Source organism: Dendrobates tinctorius, unplaced genomic scaffold (assembly GCF_039654945.1).
Source record: "Dendrobates tinctorius isolate UK_male_01 unplaced genomic scaffold, ASM3965494v1 ptg000362l, whole genome shotgun sequence".
In the NCBI taxonomy this organism is placed as follows: domain Eukaryota; kingdom Metazoa; phylum Chordata; class Amphibia; order Anura; family Dendrobatidae; genus Dendrobates; species Dendrobates tinctorius.
The window spans coordinates 360,861-377,372 of record NW_027362028.1 but is presented as its reverse complement, the minus strand read 5'-3'; the positions used below and the strand labels follow the sequence as shown (position 1 = coordinate 377,372).

The window sequence follows — 16,512 nt, the reverse complement described above, 5'->3', positions numbered from 1 at the left end:
TTACCGTTCCAACTATTGAGATGCAGGTCTTTGACTGTAGAACCTCGGGTTCTTTACCTGATCGAGTCACGCTGACTGAGAGGCCACCTTCTGCTGTAGTGGAAACGGACATGCCTGCTGTTTTTGACCGATCTCAGAGAACGATCACACAAGTTTCTCAATCCACAGTAACATCTCCGCCTGCCTCTCACGGTCCAGCAGATTGTCCGGTTGACCGTACTCTGCCCTTTCTCAGCACTGCAGCCAGCCTACGGTTCCGAAGTTGTCACGGAAAATACTTTTTCCTCCCACGCATGACAAAGCTAAGAGGTTGAACTCCACCATCTGGAATTTGTTGGCCACGGAAATGCTACCTTTCAGCCTGGTGGATAGCGACGGTTTCCGAAAGCTGATGGACGTCGCAGTCCCCCAGTACCAATTACCCAGTCGCCATTATTTTTCAAAGAAAGCTGTGCCTGCTCTACACCAGCATGGAGCAGACAACATCACCCATTCCTTGACATAATCTCTCTCTGCCAGGGTGCATTTCACCACAGACACTTGGACGAGTAAGCATAGCCAAGGGCGTTACATCTCGCTGACTGGGTGATTCTGGTGGCTGTGGGGACAGTCGCTGCTCCACAAGTCTTGGAATCGCCAAGGCTTGCAGGACAAACCTCTACATTTAACACTTCCTCCACTGCTTTTGCCTCCTCTATCTCCTCTAGGGCCTCCACCTGCTCCCTCAACCTCTGCCTTCACGAGACACGCGTTCCAACAGTGCATAGCAAACCCCCACCTCCTCCATACTGTGCAGCCAGGGCAGTCTTAAAATTGATATGCCTTGGAGATCGCAGTCATACAGCTGAAGAGTTGTGGACAGCTCTCCAGGCTGAATTTGATCAATGGCTGTCTCCACTGAACCTGCATCCAGGGAAGGCCGTGTCCGTAAATGGTGCAATCCTGGTGGCGGCCATATGGCGAGGCAAGCTCTCACACGTGCCTTGCATGGCTCACATCCTCGACCTGGTGGTACACCGTTTTCTCAGCCAGTATCCTGGCCTGGGTGAGCTGCGCCAGAAAGCATGTAAGCTGTGTGCTCATTTCCGCCGTTTGCACCCCTCTGCTCATTGACTTGCATGGATACAGAGGTCTGTGTCCATGCCAGTTAATAGGTTGATATGCGATGTGCCGACACAGTGGAATTCCACTCTGCACATTTTGCAGCGACTGTGGCAGCAGCAACAAGCCCTGACGCAGTATGTCATGTCGTATAGCCTGGGACAACGCTGTCGGGAGGTGGCGCATATCATGTTTACAGAGTGGGCACAGATTAAGGACCTTTGCACCCTTCTGCACAGTTTTGAAATGGCTACTAAGATGGTTAGCGCTGACGCCGCCGTCATCAGCATCACTATGCCGGCCATCTATATGCTGGAGAAGACCTTGAATAGTCTGCGGGAGGAGATTGTGGCCCCAGAAGAAGAGGAGGAAGCAGAGGAGGCTGCGGAAGGGATAACGTTGTCTCTAAGTTCAAGACTGTCGTCACACGGGCGGGTGGATTACTGCGATCGAGGAGGGCTGGTGATAACAGACAAACGACCCAAAGGTGCAAGATTCGAGGAACAAATGGAGGAGGAAGAGGTGATGGGCGAACAACTGTCAGAGGAAGAGGATAATCCTCCCCTCTCTGTTGTTCGGGGTTGGCGTGGAGGGGTATGGAGGAAACGAGCTTCACTGTTACCCAGCCACCAACACAGCAAGTCTTACATGTGGTGAATGAATGGAGAGGATGGTGCAGGAGTATCTAGAACTGAATATCAATTCTACCATCAGGGAAGGTTTGGATCCTTTCACATTTTGGTCTTCCAAAATGGATGAGTGGCCTGATCTCGCCTCACACGCCTTGGAGGTTTTATCGTGCCTGGCAGCCAGCGTTCTCTCAACGTGTCTTCAGCGCTGCTGGTGGTGTCCTGACAGATAAGCGCAGACGGCTGTCCCCTGAAAGTGTAGAACGGCCAACTTTCATTAAGATGACCAAGTCACGGATTCTCAAGGACTTTTGCACCCCAATCACAGACTAGGTGATATTGGATTTTTTAGTGTGATGCATTAATGTCACGTAACTGCACTCTGTGGTATCTTTAGTGCAGCTTCTGTGGCTGGTGTTAGCACAAATTAGTGGAAATGTGAACAGTCCTGGTTGGTCTCCATCTGCTGGTTTAGCTGTAGTGGAAGACGTGTCGGTCCCAATTACACTATTTCTAGTCTCGTGACAACTATTCCACTTCGGTGGTGTCAGGCCCTCATTTTTCAAAATTTGACAACTCCAAGTTGGGTGTCCATCTGCTGGATTGGGTGTAGTGGAAGTCCTTTTGGGTCCCTATTCTCCTATTTCTACTGTGGTGGTGTCTGCCAATAAGTTTTGGAAATGTGAACCCTCCTGGTTGGGTCTCCTTCATGCGTGTTGCATGTAGCAGTAGGCCTCCATTTCCTTGTACTCATCTACCCATGTTACTATCCTTTCTGACAATGGTAGTCTAGAAAACATATATTTGTACCACCTGAGTGCAGCTCACCATGAAAGCAGGTAGAGGTGTTGCATGTGGTATCGGGGCTCCCAGCAAAGCGGCCCTACACCGATCCCTCACCCACCTCGTCTTACTGTGACGTTCAGTTGAAAGCTGGAAATGCTGGCCCAGACCCCAATACCTCATGCCTGGCTGATTACTGCAGTGCCATGCTAAAATCTGTACTGTGGGTGAACTGAGGCCACTTTCCTGGTGTCTATCCCTCATTTGATGTGTTTTGGCAGCATTTGGGGCCGTTCTAAGGTGTTGTGCGTGCATTTGTTTTTGCCTCCCATTGACTATAATGGCATTTGGGTACGTTCATCGAATTAATCAGTGAATATTTGCAAATTTGGCGAATGAAACCTGAAGCCAATATTGAAATATTCACTCATCTCTAATCACTACATCCAGATTTATAGAGCCACCACTAGTGGGAGCTTACTACATACAGATTTATACAGCCACCACTAGAGGGATCTCACTACATACAGATTTATACAGTCACCACTAGGGGGAGCTCACTACATACAGATTTATACAGCCACCATTAGAGGGAGCTCACTACATACAGATTTATACAGCCATCACTAGAGGGAGCTCACTACATACAGATTTATACAGCCATCACTAGAGGGAGATCACTACATATTTATACAGGCATCACTAGGGGGAGCTCACTACATACAGATTTATACAGCCACCATTAGAGGGAGCTCACTACATACAGATTTATACAGCCATCACTAGAGGGAGCTCACTACATACAGATTTATACAGCCATCACTAGAGGGAGATCACTACATATTTATACAGTCACCACTAGGGGGAGCTCACTACATACAGATTTATACAGCCAGCACTAGAGGGAGATCACTACATACAGATTTATACAGCCATCACTAGAGTGAGCTCATTGCATACAGATCTATACAGCCACCACTAGCAGGAGCTCACTACATACAGATTTATACAGCCACCACTAGGGGGCGCTCACTACACACAGATTTATACAGTCACCACTAGGGGGAGCTCACTACATACAGATTTATACAGTCACCACTAGGAGGAGCTCACTACATACACATTTATACAGTCACCACTAGGAGGAGAGCACTACATACAGATTTATACAGCCACCACTAGGGGGTGCTCACTACATACAGATTTATACAGCCACCACTAGGGGGTGCTCACTACATACAGGTTTATACAGCCACCACTAGGGGGTGCTCACTACATACAGATTTATACAGCCACCACTAGGGGGAGCTCACTACATACAGATTTATACAGTCACCACTAGGGGGAGCTCACTACATACAGAATTATACAGCCACCACTAGGGGGAGCTCACTACATACAGAATTATACAGCCACCACTAGGGGGAGCTCACTACATACAGATTTATACAGTCACCACTAGGGGGAGCTCACTACATACAGAATTATGCAGCCACCACTAGGGGGTGCTCACTACATACAGATTTATACAGCCACCACTAGGGGGAGCTCACTACATACAGATTTATACAGCCACCACTAGGGGTAGCTCACTACATACAGATTTATACAGTCACCACTAGGAGGAGCTCTCTACATACAGATTTATACAGCCACCACTAGAGGGAGCTCACTACATACAGATTTATACAGCCACCACTAGGAGGAGCTCACTACATACCGATTTATACAGTCACCTCTAGAGGGAACTCACTACATACAGATTTATACAGCCACCACTAGCGGGAGCTCACTACATACAGATTTATACAGCCACCACTAGGGGGTGCTCACTACATACAGATTTATACAGTCACCACTAGGAGGAGAGCACTACATACAGATTTATACAGCCACCACTAGGGGGTGTTCACTACATACAGATTTATACAGCCACCACTAGGGGGTGCTCACTACATACAGGTTTATACAGCCACTACTAGGGGGTGCTCACTACATACAGATTTATACAGCCACCACTAGGGGGAGCTCACTACATACAGATTTATACAGTCACCACTAGGGGGAACTCACTACATACAGATTTATACAGCCACCACTAGAGGGAGCTCACTACATACAGATTTATACAGTCACCACTAGGGGGAGATCACTACATACAGATTTATACAGCCACCACTAGAGGGAGCTCACTACATACAGGTTTATACAGTCACCACTAGGGGGAGATCACTACATACAGATTTATACAGTCACCACTAGAGGGAGCTCAATACACAGATTTATACAGTCACCACTAGAGGGAGCTCACTACATACGGATTTTTACAGTCACCACTAGGGGGAGCTCACTACATACTGGTTTATACAGTCACCACTAGGGGGAGCTCACTACATACTGGTTTATACAGCCACCACTAGAGGGAGCTCACTACAGATTTATACAGTCACCACTAGAGGGAGCGCACTACATGCAGATTTATACAGACACCACTAGGGGGAGATCACTACATACAGATTTATACAGTCACCACTAGGGGGAGCGCACTACATACAGATTTATACAGTCACCACTAGAGAGAACTCACTACATACAGATTTATACAGTCACCACTAGGGGAGCGCACTACATACAGATTTATACAGTCACCACTAGGGGGATCTCGATTTATACAGTCACCACTAGAGGGAGCTTACTACATACAGATTTATACAGTCACCACTAGGGGGAGCTCCCTACATACAGATTTATACAGCCATCACTAGAGGGAGATCACTACATATTTATACAGCCACCACTAGAGTGAGCTTGTTGCATACAGATCTATACAGCCACCACTAGCGGGAGCTCACTACATACAGATTTATACAGCCACCACTAGGGGGTGCTCACTACATACAGGTTTATACAGTCACCACTAGGGGGAGCTCACTACATACAGATTTATACAGTCACCACTAGGAGGAGAGCACTACATACAGATTTATACAGCCACCACTAGGGGGTGCTCACTACATACAGATTTATACAGCCACCACTAGGGGGTGCTCACTCTATACAGGTTTATACAGCCAACACTAGGGGGTGCTCACTACATACAGATTTATACAGCCACCACTAGGAGGAGCTCTCTACATACAGATTTATACAGCCACCACTAGAGGGAGTTCACTACATACAGATTTATACAGCCACCACTAGGAGGAGCTCACTACATACCGATTTATACAGTCACCACTAGAGGGAACTCACTACATACAGATTTATACAGCCACCACTAGAGGGAGCTCACTACATACAGATTTATACAGTCACCACTAGGGGGAGATCATTACATACAGATTTATACAGCCACCACTAGAGGGAGCTCACTACATACAGGTTTATACAGTCACCACTAGGGGGAGATCACTACATACAGATTTATACAGTCACCACTAGAGGGAGCTCAATACACACAGATTTATACAGTCACCACTAGTGGGAGCTCACTACATACGGATTTATACCGTCACCACTAGAGAGAACTCACTACATACAGATTTATACAGTCACCACTAGGGGGAGCGCACTACATACAGATTTATACAGTCACCACTAGGGGGATCTTGATTTATACAGTCACCACTAGAGGGAGCTTACTACATACAGATTTATACAGTCACCACTAGGGGGAGCTCCCTACATACAGGTTTATACAGCCACCTCTAGTGGATGGCCCCCTCCTCTCGCGCTGTGTCGGCCATAGCGCTCCCCCTCCTCTCGTACACTGCCCTTTTGTGCTTTAGCGTGACCTGTGCTGGCTGCCAATATAAATGTCACTACACCCTCGTGTAGAACCTCCTAAATAATGAAATTCCTGGTGTTAGAAGCAGGATGCTCAGAATGGCAGCGTATTTGCTACGGCTTGTCAAGTTGGCTTATCTCTTTATCTTTGTTTCTCCGCTGGTGCGGGCTGACGTGGGACTTTCTCCCCCCTGCAGGTTCATGAAGGCTCTGAGCTACGCCTCTCTGGATAAAGAAGACTTATTAAGTCCAATAAACCAGAACTCCCTGCAGCGCTCGTCATCTGTCCGCTCCATGGTGTCCAACGCGGCGTACGGCAGCTCGGAGGATTACATCGGCCTCGCTCTGCCCATGGATATAAACGATATGTTCCAGGTAAATGAGACGTTTCAGGCACCGCTCCGAACAGATTCTGGGGACATCCGCGCTGATGGGTATTCTTTTGTTGTTGTTTTTTTCAGGTAAAGGAAACCCCTTATTTCCAAAAGATCGTGCCGTCAAGCGACGACCGTGCTGCTAAAGTGTTGGCTCCGGAAGTAGGAGGTACAGTGAGAATTTTACTGGAGGGCTGTTCCCATAAATGTCTGAGAGATCTGGGTCCCAACTTTAGGGATGGTGCGCTGTCGGCAGAGAGGGGGTCACAGATGCACCACTCTCCTCATTGGTTTCTAGGGGAAATCGTGAGACTTGAGAGATTCTCAAGTGGTGCAGCTCCCTAAAATATTGGTTAAGCGCCGTAGATGCCGGTGATGCCGCTGACAGCAGCGTCTAAGCGGTTTCTCTAACCCCGGCCATTACGGCAGAAGTTCAGCTGTCAATCACTGTCCAGCTCCTGCCGTGCGTTGATGTTTTCCCGCCCGTCTCTTTCTTTTTTCAGGTGTGACCGGATCCGGGTCGAAGAGTCCGTACCAGGCGTTGCGGCAGCAATTCAGTATTACAGAAATAATGAATTCAAGCCGGTCGGACGCCTCGCAGTTCCTGGAAAACATGGAGGACACGGGCTTACAGGAGCATACGGACGACAACTGCTTGTACTGTGTGGGAATCCAGATCCTGGGCTACAACGGCAACCTCGTCAGTGAATACAGCCGGTTAGGTAGGTATCGTGGCACGGTGGGCTCTGGTAAGTTCCCACTCTGAGAGATAGACCGGCCATTCGTGGACCTGACTGTCAGTGATCATCTAGGCAGACATGATAGGACGGCCGTTGCAACTTCAAGGGTCTTCCTATAAACAACATATGTATCGGAATAGGTGACAAAATGTTTGATTGCTGGGTGTCTGACCCCCTTGGGTAATGAGCAGGTGTGGCCTCCGGTCCTTCATGCTCGAGATCAAGTGGTGTCCAATGGCCTTAAATGTGCGACCATGTAAGATAGAGGTCTTGGAGGGTCCTAAAAGATGGAGAGGGACAAGTTACCTGAGCCCTTATGGACACCACCTTTAAACCAGGTTTTTGTGTTAAATTTTGGCAGTGTACTTTTTTTTTTTTTTTTTTTCCGCCTTTGATCTCATTAAAAAAAATCTTGCAGTTTTCACACCGGTCACTTGAGACTTTTTTTTTTACATTAATTTCCTGTATTTCAGCAAATGCACACGTTCATTAGCAGCAACGACTAGACTCGGCCTCTCCCTGTGTTGTATTGATGCATCTAATGAGCGTGTGCAAAGGTGATTGCGAAGGGAGGAGTTGAACTGTGACATCACCTTTTGCGATCCTGTGTATATAAAGGTGTTAGCTGTCAGTGTAATTCTGCCTCTGGTGATAACGAGCCTGCTGAAAACTTCCAGAAAAACCAAAACAGGAAGTATGAGCTTAAAAAAAAAAACCTGACACCAGTGTGAAAATTGCAAGATGAACAATTTTTTTTTATGAAGTTATAAAATAAAAACTACATGCAACACAAAAAGCTGATTTAAACAATAGGTGACTTTCCGACGTCACACTGCCTGTAAGAATGATCGTGTCATGCATCACACACATCTTCACTCATTTACCAGCTATTCCTTTTTTTTTATAGTTTGTACTAGCCATATGATTTTTGCAAGTTTTATTATTTTTGTTTGAGCTGTTTTGCTTTTTTTTAGGCTCATAGTTTTAAAATATATATATATATATAACCATGGGGTGTATGCTGCTGCCACTAGGAGGCTGACACTATGCAGAAAAGACGTTATCTCCTCCTCCGCAGTGTACACCGCACCGACAGGAAGTAGGATGATCAGTTTAGCTTCGTGTCAGTAGGAGGTGGACACGGGTCTTTCATTAGACCCATATCTACCTCGGTGTGCGTCGTTTCTTCTCAGGTTTTCCGGAGGGATACAGAGTGAATAGTCACATCTGTATTCCCACAAAGTACGGCGTGTACTGCCACCCCGTATCCTCATAGTTCTCCAACGGGACCAAGAGCCCCGAGCACTGATGTGTGTCAGGCGATCCAGAATGGTCCTGCTCCCCCGTCCCCCACCCACTCGCCCACCAGAGCCTGTCGGTTTGGAGGAGATGCGGACATCTTTACTTCACTGGACAATGAGGTACCTCTCTCTCCTCAGGTCTCCTCACACAAAAAGAGCGCGGAATCACGGCTCCTTCACTCCCTGTGGCAGTTAGGTACAAGGCCTCCATGCTGGCTTTCCCCCTCCTGTCCCTGCGCCTTTCTTTACTAAGGGCTTCTGCCCTCCTGGCTGCACTTATTCATCTCTGCAGCCGGGCTTCATGCAGGGATCCATGTCGGGAGCCGTCGCCGCCACGGCTCCGCGCTGCCCCGCGTTCCCCGGCGGGCGCCGCAGTTACTCCAGGCCTCGGCTTCAATTTGGGCCTTGTTCGGCGTCGTGGCCACGCCCCCATTCATCCTCGGGCGGGCTTTTTTGCCCGCCCACCGCTCTCTCCCTCTATGTCCTGCGGCGCGCGGCCCTGCCCACTCCCCCTAGCCTGCCTACTGTCTTTAGACTGCGCCACCTTCGGCCTTCTAACAGTGCGGTTGCTTCCGCCTAGTCTCCCTTCCTCGGCCCCTCGGTGAAAGCGCGCGCTTTTCTGCACTGCTCCTCTCAGGCTGCCTCCATTTTCTCAGTCCCCCAACCTTCCGGCAAAAGTGGCGATCGTTGTCTTCCAGCGCGAGACCCGGTTAGTTCCTTCTCCGGGCAGGTACAGCCTTTCCTGCCCGTCTCCGCGCGGCCTAAACAGGTACAGTGCGGAGCATATTCCACTTATAGAACAATGAAGCTGGGCCTCACTCTCCGCAGGCCAGTGATGGCGCATTGAACCCATCTTTCCTGTGGAACTGACGGGCATTGTGCTATAGCGATGCAGTCTCTCGTGTAACCAGTGCAGCCATTGGTGTGATAAGTACGGCTCGGGGTACTTATCATTAATAGGAATCTAGCCGGGCAATCACTGGTGTTATGGTGCTCTGGAAACGTGCGACGTAACAGTGCTCCAGAGCCGTACAGTTGCTAACGTAATAGTTCCTGGGCGTCGTGTGGTCACTGGGGGTAATGGTGACCTACAGCCGGTAGTTCTCTAGAGCAGGGCAGTCCTAGGCAAATTGTAACCCAGTGCCACTGGCCATTCTAGGCTCAGCGTGACCGCATTCGTCAGATGCCACCGATAAGCAGCTTGAGCTGAGACCCGAGTGGGAGACCAGGCTGCGCTCGCAGGTCCGGGGTCATGCACAAAATTCACTGGCGTAATGGTAATCTTCTGCCGCTCAGTCTCTAGTGGAATAGTCCGTCCAGTATCATAGAACACACGAGCCGTGCAGTCGATGGTGTATTAGTTACCCCTTGCAGCTGTCTTCTGTGACACGATCCGCTCTACGTCCGCCCACGTACATTGGACATGGTCAAACTTGCCATATGGCGTCTGCCGGGTAGAAGTTTTCACGCGCACGTCTTGCCTCGGAGATCTGACTTTGTCTCACGTCTGTGGTGGTTTCTGCGATCGCAGATCCATACCCTGATTCTCGGCGGAGCAGGACTCGACCATTGCTTCACACACAATGATTCGGGAGCCTCGGCATAGCAAATGCTTCCATATCTCCTGCTCGCAAGCAATCCGGACGCTGGCATCACGCTGCTCTAAGCAGACTGATGAGCTGTTGCCGTCCCTTCACTTCTGCAGTGTTTGGGACGGATTTCCAGCTGGATAAGAAGTCGAATCTGTGTGATCCGGCAATCTTCTGCGGTGGCTCAGTGGATAAAGAAGCTGACCACAACTCGCAGATCCAGTAGTTGGAACCCTGCCGCACAACAGAGAGTAGAGTTTAGTCTCCCTCTGATTCCAGGACTACTGTTCTACTGCCAAGAGAATTGACTGGTCAGAATGATCTTTAATACAGACTGCGTGGTACGGTTTACCACACGTGAAGCCATTATTCTCTCCCAGACCACAACACAGAAGCCGTTATTCTGCCTAATGTTGTCAGGTACCTAGGCCTAGACCGCACCGCAACACAGAGCGGCTGTCTCCTACACCCATCTCCGGGTTCTCTCCACGCTGATCTGTTCACAGGTTACTTAGAGCTGTTGGCAGCTATGCTATATCTGCTATCCAGGCTTCAGACACAACACCTACCAGGTACAGTGGTTGAAATGGCCGTATTACTGTGGAGACGTGTCCGAGGTTGACTGCTCCAGTGGTACTGGTGTTCAGTACCGTATTTAGGTGAGTCACACGCTCTCGTATTCAGGTTCCTCGCGTCCTATTGCAGCAGTATTCTATCCTTATCGAGCATTTGGATAGTCCTCTACCAGACATGGTTAGTCAATACACGCCATCTTTCCGGTAATTCAACCGTACCCGAGGTCGAGCGACTATACCGGCCCGGCTCTACTGTCCCATTGGCAGATGAGTCAGGAGCGCCCTCTCTCACGTTCCTCAGGGTCCTTTGCAGCGTCTGCCTAGCTCCCGTATAATCACCACTCTAGATGAGGTGACGGCATTTATTACCTCCAGCGGGCTGCAGCTGTGCTTTCAAGCCTCTTTCATGTGAGTCTAAGGCCTGTTTCACACTTCCGTTTTTGTGTCCGCCAAACGGATCCGTTTCCGTTTTTTTGACGGAAACTGATGCAAACGGATCCGTTTTTTTAAAAACGGATCCGTTTTTTTGACGGATCCGCGGTAACCGTAATGGAAGTCTATGGGACAAAAAAAACGGATCCTGCAAAAAATGGCGGATCCGTTTTTTTACGGAAAACAACGGATTTTGACGGATTTGAAAAAACGGAAGTGTGAAACAGGCCTAAGACATGTTTCAGCTGCTTATTTTATAGTCAATAACATCTGTGGTCTATTAGCAGTTGAACGTCAAAGGCTACCAGGTCCAACCGGAGGGGATCTCTGCACCACAGGGCGGATCTCAGTAGCAACATATCTGTAGACTCCACCTTCAGGTAGGTCAGACACTCTCGTGTCAGGTACGAATGGACGAGGTTTACTGTAGCATGATCTGGACCCTAGAGGTGAGTTTCTCCACAAGAGTTTTGTCCCACCTTCTGTCCAGTTACAGTACCGTCTACAGTCTAGCTTTACTGCCCGGTGGCTTACGCCTATCAATAAGGTTTGGCTAATAGTAGTTTATAGGTTCTAGTATGTCCCAAGGGCCTTCGAGCTACCACATTACCTAAGCTCCTTATTTGTCGGAACTTACCTATGCTTTCTTACAGACACCGGATAAAGCCCCCAGCGGATCACAGATGTGACTTTTGGCCGTGACTGGGGCAAGTATCCCACCTCAGACAGGAGTGGGATCTCACTCTGTGCAAGTATCGACCAGGGTAGAAAGCTGCTCCAGTCTTGGATCTAAGGATGAGTCTGATGATAACATGTTACTTATTTCAGCCGGAATTGTATTTTTTTCTCTGTGTTCTTCGGGCGCGTGTTGTCTTAGACTTAGGCACGCGGTTCTACACACTGCAATCCTCTCCCTACTCCGGAGGGTCCAGGATGGATTCGGCCATTTACATCGTCATAAGGATTGACCTTCCTGGGGTCTACTTTGGCTACCTAGAGCCAACTTTCTTTGCTGTTGCCATACTTCATGTTTTGCCGTGGACTTTCCCGGCTCGACTGTTCGTTATTAGTCTTGCTAGGCTAATTTTTTCTATATTCGCCCTCATCCCTGTATGTAGGGTTTATCTTCCCCTTGATCTTAGTCTGAAGGGGCATCCAGTAGTCTTCAGTCTACCTGCTTAATCGAGCGATCAATTGTCTCTTCATAGCCAACCGGTGCCTACATTGCAGCGATGAGATCCAGGTTATCCCCTGGCTCCATTCAGTGTGTTTTCAGTGTTTGGTTCTTTAACAGGTTCTCAGGGCCTGCTTTCAGAGCTTGTCATATTCTCATGGAACAGACTTCAGCCGTTTCCAAATAAGGAGGCGCCTCGGTGTATCTCTTTTTCTCCTGAGCGCTTAACAAATTAGACTACTTCTGCGACTACAAACCCTCCGGCTCCAAGTTCTCCGCTACGGCCTTTCCTCGCCCAGACGTTCTGCTCTCAGGGATACTAACGTCGAATTCACACAGTAGTTAGCAGGATCAGCCTTCAAAGCACCCGCCGCTATAGCGTGTCCTGCCTTAGCTTCCTCTAGTGTGGAGAAGTTCTATGGATGCGCGGCCTAGCTTGCTCAGCATTCTTTCTGGAGACCGATCGGTAGATTTGACCGTTCCTACTGTCCAAAAAATTTTTCCTTGCAGGGAGACAGTTTTTCGCCTAATCGTTCCCATCTAAGGGTCCAATTGGCTTTCTGTTCATGAGCGAAATTATGCCCTTCTAGGTCCCTCACCAATTTTCTGTTCCTTCCGTGTAGCTCCAATAGACCAAATTATTAAAGAGTTCACCGGAAGGACAAGCGCTCCCCTTCCTCAGTCTCAGCCTCGTCGTTTCTTCGGTGCCTCTTCCTCTGCATGATGTTTGGAGATCTGGGATTGAGCCCGTCCTTGTTTTTCAGGAAGGAAATTTCTTCGTTCAACATTTACCTTCTGTGAATCGCAGGATTTTTCCTTATTCTATGAAGCTCTTATCCAGTTCCTGATTCTTCAAGGCTTTGACGATGTCCGCTTTTGCACGAACGGGTTCATTTCCCCGTTTTAGTTGGTATCTTTCTCTTTCAGACTCTCAGCCACTCCTGGGGTCTTACAGAGTCTGTAACAGCTGTGGTGCACTTCCCGTGGATCAAGAATTCCCTTTCTTTCATCCGCCTCGGACTTTCCCTTCATGACGCCCTCTCTTCAGGCTACTTGGCCACAGCAACGGTACTTCTCAAGCTCAGGCTTGAAGTGTAGCGTTCCTCAGGCCTTCCGGTTAGACTTCTGTTCGAAGAAACTGGTCGGCATTAGTAGGCTTGCCGGCTCAGGAAGGACTGCGTTCTTTTCAGTTCGACGCACTCTGCCCGGGCAGTGTGTGTCCTCCTGACGGTACTCTTAGGGTCTTCGTGGGGCACCTTTGCAGTGCCATGATATGTTCCCCACAGGTCCATAAGATTTTCAAAGCCCATGCCTAGCTTCGGCAAATGCCGATCGGGGTAAAAAAGACCTCGCAGGTGACCTTGCAGATCACGAGGGTGACTTCCTCGTCCGGATGGAGTTATTTGCTGTTCCCTCCCCTTGGGGACTGCTTTGGGACGTCCCATGGTTCCTGTGTCCCCCAATAAGGCGATAGAGAAAACAGGATTTTTAGTTGCTTACCGTAAAATCTGTTTCTCTGAGCCTTCATTGGGGGACACAGCACCCTCCCAAGTTGAACAGCTCGGTTTACTGTATAATATTGTACAATGTGGATTTGTGTATCTCTGGTTTTTGTATCGTTACAGATTGCTTCTCCTACTGCTTTCTCACTACCTGAACATCCTACTTCCTGTCGGTGGGGCGTACCCTGCGGAGGAGGAGCTTTTTTTTCTGCATAGTGTCAGCCTCCTAGTGGCAGCAGCATACACCCATGGTTCCTGTGTCCCCAATGAAGGCTGCGAGAAACAGATTTTATGGTAAGCAACTAAAAATCCTGTTATTTATACACAATACACATATACATACATGGTATATATAATATATTGTTGCCCTAAATATGACTCCGGGAGCATGGTGCTGGGAGCCCCCCTGGTGCAGACTTGACCCTTTTTTTTTTGGGATTCTTCCATGATTGTTTGCTCATTCTCCATCTCAGCCCTATTCAGCATTTACTCCAATGTTTATTCCCAGACTTTCCCGACATCCCATATTCTGACTGGTGCGCTCATAGCATCCCCAATCATTTAGAGGTGGTGTCCCAATCTTCCAAGTATTCTGGAATTTCAGGGTCTAGTGATGGTGTCTCCCAGGGGTCGGCTAGCAGCACCAAGAGCACAGAGTTAGTTTTAGGTAAGTGGCCGCATTGTATCCATTGTCTGAGAGGAATAACGGGTTGGGTTGTGTTCACTGTAAATACATATTTATTACATAGGTCTATGAGCATTATAGCATGTATAGCATGTGATAGTTTTCCTATTATAGGGGAGCTCACTACATACAGATTTATACAGCCACCACTAGGGGGATCTCACTACATACCGATTTATACAGTCACCACTAGGGGGAGCTCACTACATGCAGATTAATACAGCCACCACTAGAGGGAGCTCACTACATACAGATTTATACAGTCACCACTAGAGGGAGATCACTACATACAGATTTATACAGCCACCACTAGAGGGAGCTCACTACATACAGATTTATACAGCCACCACTAGAGGGAGCTCACTACATACAGATTTATACAGTCACCACTAGGGGGATCTCACTACATACAGATTTATACAGTCACCACTAGGGGGAGCTCACTACATACAGATTTATACAGTCACCACTAGAGGGAGCTCACTACATACAGATTTATACAGCCACCACTAGGGGGAGCTCACTACATACAGATTTATACAGTCACCACTAGGGGGAGCTCACTACATACAGATTTATACAGCCACCACTAGGGGGAGCTCACTACATACAGATTTATACAGTCACCACTAGGGGGAGATCACTACATACAGATTTATACAGCCAACACTAGGGGGAGATCACTACATAGATTTATACAGCCACCACTAGGGGGAGCTCACTACATACAGATTTATACAGTCACCACTAGGGGGAGCTCACTACATACAGATTTATACAGTCACCACTAGGGGGAGCTCACTACATACAGATTTATACAGTCACCACTAGAGGGAGCTCACTACATACAGATTTATACGGCCACCACTAGGGGGAGCTCACTACATACAGATTTATACGGTCACCACTAGGGGGAGCTCACTACATACAGATGTATACAGCCACCACTAGGGGGAGCTCACTACACACAGATTTATACAGCCACCACTAGGGGGAGCTCACTACATACAGATTTATACAGTCACCACTAGGGGGAGATCACTACATACAGATTTATACAGCCAACACTAGGGGGAGATCACTACATAGATTTATACAGCCACCACTAGGGGGAGCTCACTACATACAGATTTATACAGTCACCACTAGGGGGAGCTCACTACATACAGATTTATACAGCCACCACTAGGGGGAGCTCGGTGTAGACTGGTTGTTACAGCTCTTGTTAAATATTATCTAAACCTGAGTTTCCAGTATGGGGAATGATGTGAGAAACTTGAAAACGGGAACATTTTTTGCATTTTTCCACAGGAGGAAAATCCATTCCTGAAGATACCCCTATGTGTCGGATATTGCTTCGGAAAGAAGTGTTAAGACTTGTCATTAATTTAAGTAGTTCTGTAGGAACAAAGAGTCATGAAACCGGACTCCTAACGTAAGATATCATGGCATCATTACGTAGCATATGTGATAAGTAGATATTGCTGTGAGCTATTGATTGTCATGCACAGACATAAGCCCCCCCCCCCCCCCCCCCGTGCTGCCATACAGACTACACCACAAGGCGACTTTATTTTTTATGGAATCCTATCCTTTCCTGCTCAAAAAAAAGCCTTATTTAAAGGGCAGGTAGGATCCAGCACTAATTAAAAGCAGACTTAGACTGATTGGGAGGAGCTTCGGCAAACATGGAAGCCGTCACTTCTCACAAATGTATGCTACAAAAAGAGGTTAGGTTTCCATCAAAGAAAGGTCACCTTGTCGTGGCTGGTGGGCGCACACACACACACACACATCACCTTTTGTCCTCTAAGTTTTGACTACATGGCATATTTCATATA

General features: G+C 48.1%; 1 protein-coding gene across 3 annotated transcripts in view; it reads left to right on the top strand.

Annotated features, from left to right (window-relative positions):
* The window catches only part of RICTOR (RPTOR independent companion of MTOR complex 2), a 92,266-nt gene that overhangs the window by 70,348 nt on the left and 5,406 nt on the right, over positions 1-16,512 (top strand). For 2 of the 3 annotated variants that reach the window (XM_073562640.1, XM_073562642.1), the window contains exons 32-36: positions 6,497-6,674; positions 6,761-6,842; positions 7,177-7,395; positions 14,495-14,653; positions 15,983-16,106. In XM_073562640.1, coding sequence (XP_073418741.1) covers positions 6,497-6,674; positions 6,761-6,842; positions 7,177-7,395; positions 14,495-14,653; positions 15,983-16,106 — 762 coding nt within the window. The remainder of the gene's footprint in view (positions 1-6,496; positions 6,675-6,760; positions 6,843-7,176; positions 7,396-14,494; positions 14,654-15,982; positions 16,107-16,512) is intronic. The other variant, XM_073562643.1, reaches the window with a different exon arrangement.